The sequence below is a fragment of the Megascapheus bottae genome, chromosome 10, assembly GCF_031878675.1.
Source record: "Megascapheus bottae isolate mThoBot1 chromosome 10, mThoBot2.hap1, whole genome shotgun sequence".
NCBI lineage: Eukaryota > Metazoa > Chordata > Mammalia > Rodentia > Geomyidae > Megascapheus > Megascapheus bottae.
The window spans coordinates 2,240,222-2,260,740 of record NC_143518.1 but is presented as its reverse complement, the minus strand read 5'-3'; the positions used below and the strand labels follow the sequence as shown (position 1 = coordinate 2,260,740).

Sequence of the window (20,519 nt, the reverse complement as noted above, 5' to 3'; positions counted from 1 at the left end):
TTGGTGCAGAATTAAACACGCAAAGACAGCTTTAATAAAGGTCTCAGTATCCTCGAGGTAGAGCACCGGGGAAATTTGATGACATTAGATGTGCATGCTCTGAGCCAATGCAAAAAAAAAAAAAAATCTTTCAAATCTGAACTAAGATATAGGCGGGCCCAAGACAGTTAAGTTCATAGAGAGTGTTTTCCTTTGCTAAAAACAGGAACATTCAGCTTCAGAGATCGCTGATGGTGCGAGAAAAGAGGAAAAGGAGCGAAGATCCGTTTCCATTTCTCCCCTGGCCACTTAAAAGACGGGGGGCGGGCGTGGAGGGGGAACAGTCTCCTGGACTGCTGCCCCCCTCAACTTCACGTTTCCACCTACCAAGCCTCTGAAGAGTCCAAGCACCGAAACCGAGCAGAACCGATCAAGCGTACGTACTGTTTAGAAGTCCAGCCAAGACCCCGGCCGGGGAGCCCGGCCGCGGGCGCCCCCGCAGGCACACCCTCCCGCCAGCGGCCGCCCGTCCGCGGCCACGGCCGGCCGGCCTGGAGCGGGCCCGCACGCCGCCTCCCGCCGAGGCCCGGCCGCTGACAGGCCCGGCAGCCGCGGCCGGCGTCACAGGTGTCACGGCGACCTGGCCCAGCCAGCTGGGGCACGGCGGCCACACGTCGGGGCCGGGGCAGGCAGCCAACGGCGAGACGCGCGCCCAGCGCCCACGGCGACACGCTCTCACCTCCAGCGTGGAGACCGTGCTGGTGAACAGGTCCTCTCCATCTTCCAGCTCCTCAAAGTCGGTAGGCTTTCCGTCTCCCAGCGGAGGAGGTTCCCTCTCGGCCGCCATCTTCGCTCCCTCCGACCACTGCGCGAACTGGGTCTCGCGGACCCGTCACGTGAGCACGCACGGCCGGGCGGGCGCGCGCGACCCGCCAGCTGCCCCGCCTCCCCAGCCGACCCCTGGCGGTCCCGCCCAGCGCGTGGCCCCGCCTCCGGTCTCGTGATGGCAGCTGTCTTTCGCGGGCCCGCCCCCAGCCTCGTGACGGCCCCGCCCCTCTCGGCCCCGCCCCCTCGAGGCCCCGCCCCCGGCCTCGGCTGGGCGCGCGCCGCTCCGCCCCGCCCGCGTCCAGGTCGGCCTCCCCCTGTCTCCGCGCCTTCCTGCCTGGCCTGGGCGCGCAGGATTTCGGTTGCCGCTTCCCGGTTGGGTTTTGTGTGGTGTGTGTGCGGGTAGTGCAGGTTAAACGTCGTCCCGCTCCTCTCCCTCTCACTTGCGCGAGCCACAGCTCCATTTGAGGTTGCCGGTGGGTAGTTGACTTTCCTGCCCCCGCTGGTTTCGAACTGCCGTCCTCAGACTTGCGTAGGGAGGATCACCGGTGCAAGCCAGGGCTGCCCGGCTGGTGCCCTCCGATGTCGGGAAGCCGCACACAGGGAGGGCCGGGCTGGGCCTCGGACCAGAGATGGGCCTAGAGTCCAACACGATGGAAGTGGCCACTGGCCACAGGTGACCACAGGGCACTTGAAACGACCGGGTCGTTTTTATTTCATTTTAATTAATTTAAATCTGAAGATCCATGTGCGGCCACTGGCTACCCACTGACAGAAGCACATTTTCCCCGGTGTTGGGAAAGGCTGGGGTCGGTGAGGCTCCAGTCCAGCAGTGGGGGAGCACTCCCTAGATGCTGGCTTCAGTCTCCAGCACCCGAGAAAGGAAGGTGAGAAGAGGCGAAGGAATAGAAACAAAACGACGGGAAATTCACGTGCTGATTTTTTTTTTTTTTTTGCCAGTCCTGGGCTTGGACTTTCTCAAGACTAGAGCTCTACCACTTGAGTCTCAGCACCACTTCTGGCTTTGTTTTCTGTGTATGTGGTACCGAGGGATCTACCCCAGGTCTTCGTGCATGCCTACCACTAGGCCAAACTCCCGGCCTCCCGTACTGATTTTTAAGCATTTTGTGCTCAATTTTCCCAAGACAGGACAGCTGACTTTGTCATAGCTCAGAAACTAACTTATTCATCTCACAGCTTGTCTTCACATGATTTCTTTAGTCTTCATTTTCACCTGTTACCAGTCTGGTTTATGCCCTGTCTGTCTGTGTGAGTGTCCTGCAGCTTAAACATAGGGCCTAGATGTTGTCCCCCGGGGCGATTTTGCTTGAGCTACAGCAACACTTCATGTAGTTTGGTGGTTAATTGAAGTTAAGAGTCTCACAGACTTTTCTTACCCAAACTACTGCGAACCATTCTCCTCAGATCTCAGCTCTCGAGGTAGCTAGGATTACAGCTATGAGCCACAGGTACCTGGCTCCATTTATCATTTTAAGTGACATCTAAGTCAAAACATAGGTTTGCTGCTTATAATGGGGTCTCATGTCAAAAGTGGACTGAGAGCCATTGCTGCACCCCTGTAATCCTAGCGCTCTGGAGTTGAGGCTGGAGGATCCCCAGTTATGGCCAACCTCAGCTACATAGTGAGGCGCTGTCTTAACAGCCAATCATCAATCAATCAAATAAATAAAACTAAAGGATGTAGTTTTCATCTTCTGACCTCATGGGGGCCAGGGTTAGTGTGAAAGCCTCATGAGATTAAATGGGGATATAAGGTCCTATTGCTCTGCCTTCCCTAGAAGTAGCATTTCTTGGTGGGTAATTGGGTCAAATCAACATTAGGTCATTTTTAGTATGGGCATGATGAAGGAACAAAGGGACTTAGTACCTGTGTATGTGTGAGCATGTCTGCACACGTGCACACACACATGCCCTGCTGTCCTAGAGCTTGAATTCAGAGCCTAGGCACTGCCCCTGAGCTTTTGTACTCAAGGAGGATGAATGTATCTCAAAGGAGGTGGAATTTTTTTCCGAGTATTAAAAATGATGGGATAAGAATGACAGTTGGAATTTCAAACAGAATGTACTTTTGGTGGAGTGCCACATTGCTGTGTGAGTGATATACCCTTGTGAGTCTGAACACTCAAGAGACAGAGGCAAGAGAGAGCCCTTGGATTCAAGACCAGGTTAGGCAATATAGAAATTAGAGGTGCTTGGAAATGAGGGGAGGAGGGAAAGAAATACACTACTCAGGAAGGTTTGGGGAAGTTTCTGTGAAGAATTTGCTGAAATAAGAACAAAAGTGAAGCCAGCTGTGGATGGAAAAGTAAGTGAGCAGTGAGGGAAATAAAACAGGTCAGAGAAGCTAGGGAGAGACCTTATCTTTTAACATAGCTTCTGGTGACATAGTGACATAGCTGACATACAGGACAGTGGCTTTGAACCAACAAGAACTCATTATAAGCTTCCCTGCAGTTATATTGGGAAAATAATCCTTTGGCCCCTCCCCTCCTGTGGGGACAGCTGTGTTTCATGCCATTGCTTTCCCCAAGAGAATTGCCTGGGTGGCTTTGTCATCTTTACCAATGGAGAAGATGAAAATCATTATTTAAGGGAAGGGAGGAGAGGGGGAATGATTCAGGTATATAGTAGTCTTTGTTTTTGTTTCATCATGCGTCCTTTTGAGGCTGTCAAGTTCAGACCAAAATTATGATGTGTATATATGTGTGTATGCACACATGCATATGTTTGTGATTAACTTCACAAGAACTAGTACCTATTAAAAAATGTAAGCCTTGGGGCCAGGAGTTTGGCCTAGTGGTTAAAGTGCTTGCCTAGCATGCACGGAGACCTGGGTTCGATTCCTCGGTACCACATACATAGGAAAAAAAAGCTGAAAATGGTGCTGAGGCTCAAGTGGTAGAGCTCTAGCCTTGAGAAAGTCCAAGGACAGTGCTCAGGCCCTGAGCTTAAGCCCAGGACTGGCAAAAAAAAAAAAAAAATGTAAGCCTGTTATCCTAGCTACTCAGGATGCTGACATCTAAGGATTGTGGTTGAAAGCCAGCCAACATAGACAAAACTAAGAGATATTTATTTCCAGTTAACCAGCAAAAATCTGAATGTGACGTTGTGGCTCAAGAGTTAGAGTACCAGTGTGGAACCTTTTAAAAAAAATAGCATAAGAGTCTTAGTTTAAGCCCTAGTACTAGTGCGTGCACACACACACACACACACACATACACACACACACACACCGGAAATAAAAGAAAGCTAAAAATAAATCGTCAACAAACAAGAAAGAATATTTGATATTTCTATGAGATATACTACATGAATGCAGAACCAGGGTCATTTACCTAATTGGACTAAAATGAGAATAGAAAGTATTAGAATTTGAGAATAAAACTACAAAAATAAAGCTGGGCATGCAGGTTACAATCACAGTACTGGGGAGGATGAGGCTATAGGTATTTCAATTTCAAGACAACAGGGCTGGGCGCCCCTGGATGTCTCACACCATAATCCTAGCTACTTAAGAGGTTGAGATCGGAAGATCACGGTTCAAAGCCAGCCAGGCATGGAAGTCCATGAGACTCTTATCACCAATTAACCACTAGAAAACCACAAGTGTTGCTGTGGTTCGAGAGGTAGGGTGGTAGCCTTGAGCTGAAGAACTCAGGAACAACACCCAGGCCCATAGTTCAAGTCCCAAGCCCCACGAACTCCTCCTCCCTCTCAAAAAACCCAACAAAGAGTGGAGAAGAAGTATGAAAGGGAAGACATTGATCAAGATGTACTTAAAACTGATGTTGAGGCTAGGAGTTTGGCCTGGTAGAGTGCTTGCCTAACATGCATGAGGACCTGGGTTCGATACCTCAGTATCACATACATAGAAAAGCCAGAAGTGGTGCCAAGGCTCAAGTGGTAGAGCTCTAGCTTTGAGAAAGTCCAAGGACAGTGCTCAGGCCCTGAGCTCAAGCCCAGGATTGGCAACGACAACAACAAAACAAAACAACAAAAACAACAACAACAAAAACCTGATGTTGAGTTGAAACTCCTTTATACCCCCACTTAAAGATAATGAAATAATAACATCTAAAAATACAAGTGATAGGAATCAGGTAAAGAAATTTGGCTAAAACCAAAGCAAAACAAAACTTAACTAAGTATTGCGAGATCTTTCATTTTAGCCCTGAGCTCTGCCTTGTATACCGGGGTCATTCTATTCTCTTTCCTTCCTTTCTCTTTCTTTCTTTCTTTCTTTCTTTCTTTCTTTCTTTCTTTCTTTCTTTCTTTCTTTCCTTCCTTCCTTCCTTCCTCCCTCCCTCCCTCCCTCCCTCCCTTCTTTCTTTCTTTCTTTCTTTCTTTCTTTCTTTCTTTCTTTCTCCCTTTCTCCCTTTCTCCCTTTCTCCCTTTCTCTCTTTCTTTCTGTGTGTATGTGTGAGGCTACATGTCCGTGCTGAAACTTGAACTCCAGACCTATGAGCTCTCTTGACTCACTTAAGGTTAACACTATCACCTGAGCCACATCTCTACTTCTGGCTTTTTGATGGTTATTTGGGGTTAAGCATCCCATATACTTTCTACTTGGACAAGCTTTAAATTGAGATCCTCAAATCTCATCCTCATGAATAGCTAGGATTACAGGGTTGAGCCACCAGCACCTAACCTAGGACCATTCTGGTTTCAATGAAAAATTACACCTTGCTGTCCTAATTGACCTCAACAGGGTATCTTATACAATATAATGCTCAATATTGCCATGTTGTTGCAACGATGTAGTTTAACAGTCAAATTTTTAGAGGGAGTAAACTGTCAGAATGTGGACTTGACACAGATGAGTTATTCCAACTCCAGTGGATTTTCCTCTCTTACAATGTAGGCTGATTTCCCAAATCCATTTTATTTTTTGGTTGTTGCTGCTAATAAGCACACTGGGATGTAGCTCAGAGTAGAACGCTTGCTTAGCATGCACAAAGCCTGGAACAGCAAAATGATTTTTAAAAAAAATCTTAAAAAGCCATAGAGCTGGAATGGTAGTGAATACCTGTGACCCCCCTACTGGGAACACTGAGGCAGAGAGTGGTGAGTCCTAGGCCAGCCTGGACAATAATGAAAGCCTGCCTCTTTCTTGCTCAGTACAGTTGTAATATCCCAGTCACTTTGGGGTCCCCAAACCTGTGAGCACTCACTGATCAGAGCTAGGAGTCAGTTTAATATCAGCACAGCGGCTACTGTCCACCTTTGGGCTGATAGAGACCAGCCCCGATCTTCCATGGGTCTGCGCTTTCAGGAGAGCAGAATACACAGGTGGTCCTGTTCACCAGGAAAATACCACATGCAGGTGCCACAAGGAAAACACCACATGCAGGTGGTCAAGCAGTTTAAACATTTTTACTAAGCAAACAACCCCTCCCCCCAGAATTAAACAGTTAATCCTGACAGGTTGCTACACAGTCTCATTCTGTTTTATGAAATGATATATTGTCCTATTCTAGATATGTAAAGAAGGCTGAATACAATCTCTAAATAGCTATAATTTTATTCTTTGGATACATGCTTTGAAGAATAATGCTACAGATATAAGCATATATATATTCCAACTTCCTATTTATATTTATAACTTTTTTGTTTGCTTGTTTTCAAATCAGGATCTTAAAACTTGAGTCTCACTTGGTCTCAAGTTCAAGATCCTCCAGCCTCAGACTTCTGAGTGTTAGGATTACAAATAGCCTCACCAAACCTAGTTGTACCTCTAACACTTAATTGGTTTCATAACTTAATGAGGTAGTGAGTGTTAAAAATATAATATGTGTGTGTGTGTGTGTGTGTGTGTTGGAGCTTGAACCTAGGTGTTCAGGCTCTTGTTTTGTTTTGTTTCCATTCGAATGTGACCCTCTACCACTTGAGCTACAGTTCCACTTCCAGCTTTGTGTTGATATATTGTTAATAAGAGTCTCACAGACTTTTTTACCCTGCTGGCTTTGAACCACAGTATTCATATCTTAGCTTCTTGAGTCGCTAGGATTACAGGTGTGAGCTTATAGTTATCCATCATCATCATCATCATCCATTTTGAATTTTTTTTTTGCCAGTCCTGGGCTTGGGCTTAGGGCCTGAGCACTGTCCTTGGACTTTCTCAAGGCTAGCACTCTACCACTTGAGCATTAGCACCACTTCTGGCTTTTTGCTATGTATGTGGTACCGAGGAATCGAACCTAGGTCTTCGTGCATGCTAGGAAAGCACTCTACCACTAGGACAAACTCCCAGTCCCTCCATTTTTAATTCTAGAAAATGCCTAGTAACTTGACCTTTGGGCTCTTTCAAAATTCGTGTTCTTGCCTGTGTATAAACTGCTGGGTCTTGTGACTTAGTTGGATACACATTAACTTCCTCTAGCCTTCTTATCTAGGTCATGTACTATGCACAATAGTACTCGTCCAGCCTTTCTGTCTGTCACATAATCTGCTGGCTATCTTTCTCCAACCCTCTGTTAGCCATTCAGCTGACTTTCAGCACTTCTGTTGTTTTTGTAATGTGTGGTGGGCTGGGGATGGAACACAAGGCCTTGCTCATACTAAACAATTGCTCTGTCATTAGGCCCCATTCTCAGTTCCCCTTCTAATTTCTGTACCTCTGTCTTCACATCTTAAATTTACATGGTAAATTTCTTGAAGGCAAGAGCCATATATTTTACATAATAGAGCCTTTTGTTTGTTTGCTTTTTGGTCAGTTGTGGGACTTGAACTCTAGGTCTGGGCACTGTCCCTGAGCTCTTCAGCTCAAGGCTAATGCTCTACTACTTGAGCCACAGCGCCACTTCCAGTTTTCTGATGGTTAATTGGAGATGAGAGTCTCTCGGGTTTTCTTGTCCCGGCTGGCTTTGAAGTGCAATTCTCAGATCTCAGCCACTTTAGTAGCTAGGATTACAGGCATGAGTCACCAGCACCCCTCTTATAGCCTTTGTGTGTGTGTGTATGTGTGTGTGTGTGTGTGTGTAAAATGTTTTAAATGAACAATATGCATAATGAATTATTTATAGTGGTACATGCCTATGTTCCTAGCCCTTGGTAGGCCAGGGCAGACAGTAGAATCACAAGTTTGAAACCACCTTGAACTACAAAATAAAAACCATGCCTCTAAAGCAAGAAAACAAAACCCTATGCTGGCACCAATAGTTTAAGGCTGTAACCTAGTACAGTTAGCTGTACAAGGGGATTTCATTGAGCATATCTATTGCTTAATTAGAACTACCCTTTCCATCCTTCTCACTTTGATCCTGTCCATTTTTTCCCTACCAGTCTCATGAAGTTCCCTTGTTCCATTTCACATGTGTTCAGAGAGTATTATGACTATATTCAGCCTCCTTCCCTCTTCAGTGACCCACCCACTCCAACTAATATCCTCACTAGGTAAGACATATTTCAACTTCCTCCTGTTCCTTTTGTTACACTGCTTGATAATTGTTCAAAAGGATTTCAACTTGGTACCTCACACCTAAGAATAAAGAAATTCCATGTTTTAGTTATCATATATAATATACAACATGTATGTTATAATATACAACACATGATATATTACATGCAGATATATAACTGTCATATGTAGTATATTTACATATGTGCATATGATCCTGAATATGTTTACATATATGTTTGCATTTTAGGTCTAATATCCATATGCAACTTTTTTCCTAAGCCTGGCTTAGTTTTTCAGATGTATGTCTGTATAATACTCCATTGTGTGTGTATGTATGTATGTATATATATATATGTCTATATACACTCACAGAGGACTATATATACATATATATACTATATGTACACATATGTGTATATGTCGCTATCTATCTACAAATGTCCCACATTTTCTCCATCCATCCATCAGCTGTAGACTGTAGAATATATAGGTTGGGTCAAGATCTTGCTGCTATGACTAGAGCTACAATGAACCAAAGTGTGCAGGTGCAAACTGTTTTCAAATAATGCCACACTCCTAGGACTGAGAATTAGCACATCAGCATTCATATGAAAGGTGAAAGGGGAAAGTCACAATCAATCCTCAATGCTCCATTAGCTCAATTAGTTTCACATGGGCTTCACAACTATCCAAAAATAGGGAAAAAATCAAAATTTTTCTATATAGAAAACTGGTTTGCCAGGAGTTTGACCTTGTGGTAGAGTGTTTGCCTAGCATGCACAAAGCCCTGAGTTCAATTCCTTGGTACCACATATATAGAAAAGACCAGAAGTCATGCTGTGGCCCAAGTGTTAGAGCTCTATCCTGGAGAAAGCCCAAGGACAGTGCTTAGGCTCTGATTTCAAGCTTCAGGATTGGGGGGAAAAAGTAATGAAACTGGTTATCTTACCAATGTGTTAAAAAATAATAAAATGACTTATTTTACATGGGATTGAGATACAATTTTGAAATGAATCTTTTCTTTCTAGGAAAGACATGTCCCTGGACTTAACTGTACCACAGCGTCTCTTCTTGGGGGGAAAGGCTTTTTGAAGTGAGGAAAGACAGACAGCGACGCTGAACGCTTGACAAAAGAATAAAGCATGCTTATTACCAGAGTTCTGTTCAATCTTGCATGAACTTTCCTTCTCTCCCAGGCAGAAATTCATATAATTGCTCATCCCTATCCTCTATCCCCAAAGCAGCTGTGAAGGTCCACACAGATCTAGTGCACTATCAAGTCTGTCAGTAGCAGGAATCAGTCCATAGAGCAAGCTACACAATGTCACCAGAGTTTAAGTTGTGGTAAATTTAACTGTTGACTGAGGTTAAGTAGAAGAGTTCCTAGCTGCCATTCACATATCCTCATCCTCTCTGAGCAGTCCACTCTCATGGGCCTTCTTGGGTGAAAGAGAACACAAGTTGAAGTCGAGGACATCAGACCATAGAGGATGGGGGAAACTGTTCCTAGAAAGCAGTCCAATAGGGCACTTTTCCTCACATTCCTTTCCTTACAAAGCGTGTAATCACCAGGGAGAATGGAATTAGGCATAGTAACACTATTTCTGAAGAATCTGTTTCTGTAACCGGTGAGCTCAGTGTGCTGAAGATCAAATAATCTGGTTTAGATACAAAGCGCTAATGAATTTTTATTAACAGTGGTAAATAAAGCCTCTCTCTGTCTTGTGCAGGAACTCAGGCTTAAGGCCTGGATCCTATCTCAGCTTCTTTGCTCACAGCTGCTGCCATAGATTCAACTTCTGGATTTTTGGTGGAGAACTGAAGAATCTCACAGATTTCCCTGCCCGGGATTCCTGTATCTCAGCCTCCCGAGTAGCTAGGGTTACAAGCATAGGCCACTGGCACCCACTATCTAAAGCAAGACTTTTAATTTTTTTGGAGGGGGTTGTTGTCAGGCTTGAACCTGGGTGCTGACCTTTTGTTCAAAGCTAGTGTTCTACCACTTTGAGCTGCACCTCCACTTCTAGGTTATTTTTGAGTGGTCATCTAAAGAGAAATAGGATTTTCTTCCCTGGATGGCTTCGAACCACAATCCTCAGATTTTAGCCTTATGGGTGGCTAGGATTACAGGTGTGAGCCACTAGTATCTAGGTAAAATTTTAAGTTTTTATAATGGCAAGTTAACAACTTTATTTCCCACTTATTTTTTCTTTCATATAGTAATTTGACTTTACCAAGAATCAGATGTTTGAGGCCACATAATCTTCCTCCTTCTCTGCTTCCTCCTCCTCCACTTCCTCTTCCTCCTCCTCTTCCTCCTCTTCCTCCTCTTCCTCCTCCTCTTCTTGTCATTATTGTTATTATTATTAGCTGGTACTCTGGGCCTCATGCCCTTACCTACTTTTTTGCTTGAGGATGGTAAACCACTTGAAGCATGCTTCTAGCCTAGCATTTTGCTGGATAGTTGGAGATAAGTATCTCTCAGATTGACCTGCTAGAGCCGGTCTTCAACTATGGTCCTCCAATCTCAGCTTCCTGAGTAGCTAGGATTGTAGGCATGAGCCACTGGCACCTGTCCTAGTACACATGGAATATTTTGTGTAAATCTCCAAAGAAAGTCAAATGAACTATTATTAAGATAAGTTTGATGAAATTGCAAAATATTCTGCTTATTTTAAAAGTACCAGCATACCAAATTCAAGAGAACTTGGTGCTAGAGAAACAGATGATTCACTTCCTTTCTCATAAGGCAAGAAGCTCAAACCTCCTTTTACTGGCAGAAAAAGAGGATCTAGAAGTCCTTTTCTGGGTGCTGTGGTGCTGAGTAGCTGACCATATGCTTTGTGCTCTATGACTTTGTCTTCTTTTTCAGAATAGTGATAGAAAGTAACCCGTCATCATTTCTCTTGAATAGTTTTTCCTAAAAACCATGCAGCTGCACCTTCCTTTAATCCAATCCCCTGCTCTCCGGGGATTCCCACACCTTCCATGAGGTCTTACTAAATATTCCAGGCAAGCCTCAAACTCCCAACCTTCTGTCTCTGTATCCTGAGTGCTGGGATTATAGTCCTGAGCACCATAACTGCCTCATCTTTTTCTCTCATAGTTTAGTTATTGCCTCTGTTATAGCTCTGATATACCTCTTCAATACAGAATAGTAGACTTTCTTTTCTAAAAAATTTCAGGTTCTTGTGTGTGTATGTATGTTTGCTAGCTGACACTAAAGCTTGAATTCAGTCCTTTGTACATCAACTGTGTTTGTCCTTCCCATAAGCAAGCCATCCAAGATGACTAAATCCCCATTGCTTATCTCTGAGGAATTTGTAGTGGGTATATTCTCTAACATTGATACCCCTTCTCATGTTTTTGTCCCCTCCCCCTCTCTCACCCCTCCCAATCATCTTGTTTTCCCTCTTTCTCTTCCATATTTCAAATAAACAAATAAATGTATATACAGTGCACCAGATAACAAAGTCAGATACAGCAGTCACATGAGAGTAACCATAAGGGGGAAAAAGGAGGGAATTTGATTATTTGAATCTGGTATTTTTCTGTAGATCAGGCCAACCTTGAATTCCTGTCTTTGCCACCACCTCTACCTCCTGATTATTGGGATGACAGATTTGTATCACCTTCCCCTAAATCTTCCCCCTTTCTTTGTCATTACCGGATATTGGAAATTGAACTCAGCTCTGCATGACAGACCAGTGCATGGCCAAATTGAGTGATGCATCCATCCCTATTTTGCTGCTTTTTTTTCTTTTGTTGGTTGTGAGGCTTGAACTCAGGGCCTGGGTGCTGTCCCTGAGAGTTTTTGCTCAATGCTATCTCTCTAGCACATTGAACCACAGCTCTACTTCTGGTTTTCTAGTGATTAATTAGATATGAGTCTCATGAACTTTCCTGCCCAGGCTGGCTTCAGACCATGTTTCTCAGATCTCAGCCTCTTGAGTAGCTGGGATTATAGATGTGAACCATCAGCACTCCAGCATCCAGCCTTTTTTGTGTGCTTTATTTTAGAGATGAGGCTGCCCTGATTTTGTTCTGGATGGCTTCAGACTTGAAATTGTTCTGCCTCTACTTCCTGAGTAATGGGGGTTATATGCCTATTTGATTTTTTTCTTGTGCTGGAACTCAGGGCCTGGCTACTGTCCCTTAGATTTTTCTGTTCAAGACTAGCACTCTACCACTTGAGCAACATCTCTACTTCTAGCTGTTTTTGTTGGGGGAGGAGAGTGTTATTTAGAGATAAAATTGTCAGGGCCGCCTGGGGCCAGGAGTTTGGCCCAGTGGTAGAGTGCTTGCCTAGCATGCACAAAGACCCAGATTCGATTCGTTGGTACAACATACATAGGAAAAAGCCAGAAGTGGTGCTGAGGCTCAAGTGGTAGAGCTCTAGCCTTGAGAAAGTCCAAGGACAGTGCTCAGGCTTTGAGTTCAAGCCCCAGGACTGGCCAAAAGGAAATTCTCACAGTCTTTCCTGGTTGGCTGGCTTTAAACCTGGATCATCCTGAGTAGATACTGTGCAGGTATAAGCCACCAGTGTCTGGCCCCGGTTGATTCCCAAGTGAGGTGGGTCAGGAGCGATAATGTGGCCAGTGTGACACAGATGCATAATCCAAGCACTAGAGGAGCAGAGGATGGAGGATGGCAAGGCTGAAGCCAGCTGGGGTTATACAGTGAGATTGTCTAAAAATGAGGGGGGGGTTGGGATAGTTTCTTATCTATAATAAAGGCTTTGTTCATCTATAGGCAAGCAATGCAGAGTTGGTCAGCAGCAGCAGCATTCCAGCAGGGAAGCAAGAAGAAGCTGGGACTTTCTGGGTACCCCTGTATCAGCTACTGGAGACATGACTGCTGCTTGCTGTGCCTTCTAAATCTCAAGAGCTTTATCTTGTGTGATTGTTTTTCTTTGCTAAGCCGGACTTTGAACAAAACTGAAGAGATGCTGAGAAGAGATCCCAGGTGAATCAAGCTGACTACTGCACATTCCAACACCCAAGTGTGTATTTGTTTTTCTGTTTTCTGTTTACTAGGATTTGAATTCAGGGTCTCATCATTTTGGCTTGTTTGGCTTAGTTTAGCGGATTCATTCCCATTTGAGCCATCTCTATAGCCCAGCCTTTTCTCATTACTTTGAAAAGGGTCTCACAGACATTTTTTTTTTTTTTTTTTTTTTTTTTTGCCAGGCTGGCTTAGAACTACCATCCACTGGATCTTAGCCTCCTGTGTGACTAGAACCATAGATTTAAGGAACTCATGCCAACTTCCCAGCATAGTTTTTAAGAAACTACATGTAACTACATAACTTGAGGGTATGAGTGGGGTTGGGAAAGGTGAAGGAGAATGCTAGAAGAGTGATATTGACCAAACTTCATCATACTTATAAGCTAATTTGTTCAATTGAAACTGTTTTGTATAACAACAGCAACTACTACTACTACTACTGTTTTATTTTTTTTAAGAGAGATAATTCATATAAATGAACAAGGTCTGGCCTGTGATTAATGTTTCTTAAAAGTACATTCATTCACTTTACTGTTTGTAAATCAAGTGACTGTGCTGATACTATTTAGACCTGAAGTCCTTATGTATGATCAGGTTAAATCTGTCAATTGCTGACCCACATTTCCTTGGAGTGAATAGTTTTGCTATCTACTCTATCTCCTTCTGTGAATAGTGTTTGAACTATTTATGTAGATAAGGTAAGTGTTAACTTGGTTAAATATTGAAAATGGCAAATACAAATGCGTGTCTTGTAATTGTAGGTTTAGTTTTAAAAATAAGAATAATGATTTTCTCATTTTTCTATCAGTCTTTTCACTTGAGTTTTTTACCTAAAAATATTTTCTTGATTATATACTTTTTTTTGTTAGTTATAGGACTTCTGAGCATTGTCCCTGGGCTTTTGAGCTTCAGGCTATCACTCTACCACTTGAGCCACAGTGCCACTTCCAGTTTTTGGTGGTTAACTGAAGAGTTTCACAGACTTCCCTGCCTGGACTGGCTTTCAAGTGTGATCCTCGGATCTGAGCCTCCTGAATAGCTTAGGGTTATAGGTGCTAGCCACTGGCATCTGGCTTGATGATATACTTTTTGTTTTCTTTTATTTTTTTGCCAGTCGTAGGTCTTGAACACAGGGCCTGGCACTGTCTTCAGACACTTTTTGCTCAAGTTCAACTTGTGCCACAGTGCCACTTCTGCCTTTTTCTGAGTATATTGTAATGTGGAATCGAATCCAGGGCTTTGTGCATGCCAGGAGAGCACACTACCATTAGGCTATGCTCCTTGAAAGATGATGATACGCTTTCTTTAACTCAATTTCTATCTTTTAACTTTCTAACACAGACTTAAAAACAAAATCAAACTATGCTAGCTTACTACCTGTGTTTTTCTTGCTTATATTTTCCTTAAACAGCAGGTAGCTTCCTGGCTCCCATAAGAATTTCACTAAGCTAAGCGCTGCTGGCTCACCCTTGTAATCCTAGCTACTCAGGAGGCTAAGATTTGGGGATTCTAGTTTGAAGCTAGCTTGGGCAGGAAGTCTGTGGACCCTTATCTCCAGTTGATCAACAAAAACCAGACATGGAGCTGTGGCTCAAGAGGTAGAGCACCAGCCTTGAGCAAAAACCTAAGGGTAAGAGCCCAGACCCTGTGTTCCATCCCCACCCTGTGCTGGCACAAAACCAAACAAAAAGAAGTGGGAAAGGAAGGAGGGGAGGAATGGGAATAGGGTGAAGGTGAATTTGTGTGCATGTGAAGATACATCACAATGCAATTCCTTCCTACTGCAAATGTATGCTAATTCAAAAACAAAATAAAAATAAAAAATGAGAGGAACTGAAGAAAGACAAAGCAACAGTGGGATGCGCTTTCTCTACAATTGATGTATTGGAAAACTGGAAAGTAAATTTTTTATAATGTTTAGCCAAAACAGTTGTGTTTCTTTCTTTCTTTCTTTTTTATTTTTTGCCAGTCACAGGGCTTGAACTCAGGGCCTGGTCACTGTTCCTTAGCCTCTTTATGCTCAAGGCTAATCTACTATCACTTGAGCCACAGTGCAACTTTCAGTTTTTTCTCTGTTTATGTGGCACTGAGGAACTGAACCCAGAGTGTCATCCATGCTAGGCAAGCACTCTACCACTAAACCATATTTATGTATTTTTTAATCCAATAAATGTTTATGGAGCAGTTTTTAGATTTCTTTCTAAAATCTGTTGATTTCTTTTTGAAACAGCTTTATGTCTCATATTGTTACATTATCTTACCTTGTAATCTGGTATACCATATATACATCTATTTGTTTATTTGAAGTAAGAGAGGGAAGGGGGAAAACAAGATGAGGGGAGAGGTTAGGGGGATAGAAATGGGGACAAAACATGAGAAGGAGTATCAATGTGTGTGAAGTAATTCTATCTGGCAAATATAACTGTAACCCCTCTATTAATTACAATAAAAAGATAAAATGGTATATATAAAAAAAGAGCATTACTGTGGAAACGGAAGGGGGAAGGGGAGGGAAGGGGGAAGCGAAGGGAAGGGGGAAGGGAAGGGTGGGGGGAAGTGAAGGGAAGGGGGAAGGGAGAGGTAGGGGGAAGGGAAAGAGGAGGGAAGGGAGAAGGGAATGGGGAGGGGGACGGAGGAAAGGAAGGGAAGGAGGAGGGAAGGCAAGGAGGAAAGGAAGGGAATGGAAGGGAAGGAGGAGGGAAGTCAAGGAAGAAGGGAAGGAAAGGGAAGAGAAGGGAGAAGGAAACAGAAGGGTGAAGGGAAGGGAAGAAAAGGGAAGGGAAGGGGTAGGGAGGGAAAGGGGGAAGGGAGAAGGAAATGGGGAAGGGAAGGGAGAAGGCAAAGGAAGGGGGAAGGCAAGAAGGAAGGGAAGGGAAGCCTACAGAGTGGGAGAAGATCTTCACCAACCAAACAACGGACAAAAGCCTCATATCTAAAATATATCAACAACTCAAAAAATTGAATCACTCCAAAACTAACCTCCAAAGTAACAACCATCCCATTAAAAAATGGGCCAAAGACTTAAAGAGAGTCTTCTCTGAAGAAGAAATAAGAATGGCCTATAGACACATGAAGAAATGCTCAACATCTCTGGTCATAAAAGAAATGCAAATCAAAACAACTCTAAGATTCCACCTCACTCCAGCTAGAATGGCCAGGATCAGGAAAACGAATGACAACAGATGCTGGAGGGGATGTGGCCAGGAGGGATCACTACTACACTGTTGGTGGGAGTGCAAACTCGTTCAACCACTATGGAAAGCAGTGTGGCAGTGCCTCAAAAGGCTAAACATAGAACTCCCCTATGACCCAGCAATTCCACTACTTGGCATTTACCCAACCATCCAGAAACAAGGACATACTAAACCCATTAGCACAACAATGTTCATTGCAGCATTATTCACCATAGCAAAGATATGGAACCAACCTAGATGTCCCTCAGTTGATGAGTGGATCAACAAGTTGTGGTATTTGTACACAATGGAATTCTATGCTGCTGTCAGAAAGAATGACATCACCCCATTTGTAAGAAAATGGAAAGGCTTAGAAAAAATCATATTAAGTGAAGTAAGCCAGACTCAAAGGAACTTAGGCTCAATGGTTTCCCTCATTTGTCATAATCAGTAGAAACCTTGGGCTCTACTAGCAGAGATTTGCAATAGAGCAAAACCTTGATACATAAGGACATATAATGTGAAGCTAATTGAAAGGACCTCCAGGATACTGAAACAAAAGCCATATAATGAATGATTGTTGTCCTTAATGTACTATGTTGTCTCTCATCTCCTTTGCTGTCCCTTGGTTATCTCATATTGTTATAGTATCTCACTTTGTTATCTGATATATTGAATTTATTTGTATTTGGATATTTGAAATTTGATAGGGAAGGGGGAAAACCAAGACGGGTGGGGGGTGTGGGGGGGGGAGGGATACGGGTACCAAGACATGTGAAAGGGTATCAATGTATGTGAATTAATGCACCTTCTATCTGGCAAATATCATGTAACCCTTTTACTAATTGCAATAAAAAAAAGAAAAAAAAGGAAGGGAAGGGAAGAGGAAGGGAAGGGAAAGGGAATGGAAGGGAGAAGGAAACGGAAGCAGGAAGGGAAGGGAAGGGAGAAGGAAGGGAAGCAGGAAGGGAAGTGAGGGAGAAGATAAGAATCTCACAGGCTTTCATGCCCTGTTTGGTTTTGAACCACAATACTCAGATCACAGCCTCCTGAGTGGCTAAGATTACAGACATGAGCCACCAGTCCCTGGCTGGAAAGTTTTACTTCTTTCTGTGTGTGGATCCCTTTTATGTTTGTTTCATTACTTACTGTTTTGGTTAGGAATTCCAATACTATATTGAAGAGGAGTGGAGAAAGTAGACATCCTCTTCTCATTTCTGATTTTAGAGGAAATGTTTTTCACTGCTCACTATTTAGTATAATGCTAGCTGTAGGCTTGTCATATAGAGCCTTGATTATGGTGAGGAATGTTCAATGGATTCCTAGTCTCCCCAGAGGTTTCATCATAAAGAGGTGTTGGATGCTTATTTTGCATGGGTGGAGATGATCATGTGGTTCTTGTCCTTGCTCTTATTGATGTGTTGAATTACATTAATTGACCTGCATATATTGAATTTGCTTTGCATCCCTGAAATGAATCCCATTTGGTCATAGTGTATGAATTTTTTTCAGTAGTTGTTGAAGTCAGTTTTATTGAGGAGTTTTGCATCAATGTGCATTAAAGAGTTGGGTCTATCTATAGTTCTTTCTTTAATGGGGTCCTTGTCTGGTTTTAGGACAAGGATTATGATGGCTGCATAAAATTTGGTAGGGATCTTTCACTTTGAATGTCATTGACGAGTTTGAGGAGTATTGGATTGAATTCGACTTTGAAAGCCTTATAGGGGCTGGGAGTTTGGCTTAGTGGTAGAGTGCTTGCTTGCTTAGCATGCATGAAGACCTGGGTTCAATTCCTCAGTACTACATACACAGAAAAAAAAAAGCCAGAAGTGGTGCTGTGGCTCAAGTGGTGAGGTTCTATCCTTGAGAAAATCCAAGGATAGTGCTCAGGCTCTGAGCTCAAACCCAGGATTGGCAAAAAAAAAAAAAAAAAAAGTATTTGGCTGCATCTTTTAGAATTCAGCTGTTAATCTGTCTGGTCCTGGGTTTTTTTCTTAGGGAGTCTTTTATTCTTTCCTTTCTTTTCTTTTCTTTTCCTTCCTTCCTTCCTTCCTTCCTTCCTTCCTTCCTTCCTTCCTTCCTTCCTTCCTTTCTGTCAGTCGTTGAGCTTGAACTCTGGGCCTGGGTGCTGTCCCTGAGCCCTTCAACTCAAGGATATGGCCCAACCCCTAGAGCCTCAGTGCCACTTCTTATTTCTTGTAGTTAGTTGGAGATAAGAGTCTCATGGACTTTATTGCCTGGGCTGGCTTTGGATCTTTGGTTTAGATCTTCTTGGTTATAACAATATTTGCTAGGTGTTTTTAAATTTCTTATAAATTCTTCTCAAATTTGTTAACATAAAGGTCTACAAAGTATTCCCTTACAATGTTCTGAACCTTGTTTATTTCTTTTGTAATATTCCCATTCTCATCTCTGATTTTATCTATTTGTGTGTGTTCTATCTCTCTTTCGGGGGGATCAGATTTGCTAAGGGTGTGTCAGTTTTGTTCATTTTTTTTCAGAGAACCAACTCTTTGCTTTGTTGGACTTTGCTATGTTTTTTTTGTGGGGGGGCTCCAATTCATTTATTTCTGTTTTGCTTTTAATTATTTCTTTCCATCTACTGGGTTGAGGTTTGGCTTATTGCTCATTTTCAAGGAGTTTAAAGTGTGTTATTAAATTGTTGATTTGTGATTTCTCCAATTTGTTGATGTAGGCACTCAGAGCCATACATTTTTCTCTGAGTAGTGCCTGGCTGTGTCTCTAAGGAGCTGGTATTTTTGTCTGTTCATTTTTGTTAAATCTTATGACCATTTTAACCGCCTTTCTAATCTCTTTAATAACCCACTGGTCAATCAACCATGTGTTGTTCAGCCTGCATGAGTTATGATGGTGGCTTTTGGTACTGAGTTCTATTTTCATTTTTTATTCCACTGTGGTCTGAGAGAATGCAGGGAAAAATTCATATTTTTGAATTTGCCCAGATTTGCTTTGGGACCTAAAATGTGATCTACTTTGGAGAATGTTCCATGTGCTTCTGAAAAGACATATATTCTGGTGCTGCTGGGTGAAATTTTCTATAGTTGACTAGTAAGCTATTTGTTCTATGCAGTTGTTTAGTCCTGAGATTTCTCAGTTGAGTTTATGTTGGGTTAACTGTGGTGTTTGTAGAGCATTTTGAGAACTATCCTCAGGGTTTTTCATTGACTATTCTGTTGCCTGTTTGTTTTAAGTGGGAGTTGAGGTTCCTTACTTGCCATTTTTCTTGTGTTTCTATGACTTGTTCTACTCATTTGGAAATAAAAACAAATCTAATACAACAGAACACAATATTAAGACAAGAACCAACCCAGAGACCCTGTATTTGCAACAGAACACAATGTTAGGACAAGAACCAACCCAAAGAGCCTTGCCTTTGCCTTCTTTGCCTTTGCCTTCTTTTTGCCTCTTTGCCATCTTTGCCTTCACCTTTGCCTTTGCAAAGGTTTCCGTTTCCTTCCCACTTCCCTTCCCGCTTCTGTTTCCTTCTCCCTCGCCTTCTCCCTTACTTCCCTTCCTGCTTCCATTTCCTTCTCCCTTCCCTTCCCTTTTCCCTTCGTTTCTTCTTGCCTTCCCCTTCCTTTGCCTTCTCCCTTCCCTATCTCTTCCCCCTTCCCTTCCCCATTTCCTTTTCCAGTTCCCCTTCCCTTTCCCTTCTCTTCCCGTCTCCCTTCCCCCTTTCCTTCCCTACCCCTTCCCTTTTCTTCCCTTCACCCTTCTGTTTCCTTCTCCCATCTCTTCCCGTCCCTTCCTTTCCTCCTTGCCTTCCCTCCTCCTTCCCTCCTTCTTTCCTTCCTTTCCTCCTTCCATTCCCTTCCGTTCCCCCTCTCCATCCATTCCCTTCTCCTTCCCTTCCCTTCCCTCCCCTTCCCTTCCATTCTCCCTTTCCTTCCTCCTATCCTTCCTTCCTCCTTCCCTTCGATTTTCCCTTCCCTCCCCTTCCCCTTCTGTTTCCTTCTTCCTTCCTCTCCCCTTCCCTTCCTTTCCTCTTTCCTTCCCTCCCTTCCTCTTCACTTTCTTCCTCCTTGCCTTTCCTTTCCCCTTGCCTTCCTCCTTCCTTTGCCTTCCCTCTTCCTTTGCCTTCCCTTTTCCTTCTC

The 20,519-nt window shown here is 43.4% G+C and overlaps 1 protein-coding gene and 1 long non-coding RNA gene across 2 annotated transcripts in view; one reads left to right on the top strand and one right to left on the bottom strand.

The window, feature by feature from the left end:
• Positions 1–866, bottom strand: part of Snx2 (sorting nexin 2) — a 55,387-nt gene extending 54,521 nt beyond the window's left edge. The window contains exon 1 of the mRNA XM_090340074.1: positions 719–866. Coding sequence (XP_090196200.1) covers positions 719–826 — 108 coding nt within the window. The 5' untranslated portion in view covers positions 827–866. The remainder of the gene's footprint in view (positions 1–718) is intronic.
• Positions 718–9,374, top strand: LOC150057327 (uncharacterized). The gene is made up of 3 exons (XR_016536816.1): positions 718–779; positions 8,107–8,217; positions 9,253–9,374. It is a non-coding gene; the product is annotated as an uncharacterized LOC150057327 (long non-coding RNA).
• The last annotated feature ends 11,145 nt before the right edge of the window (positions 9,375–20,519 follow it).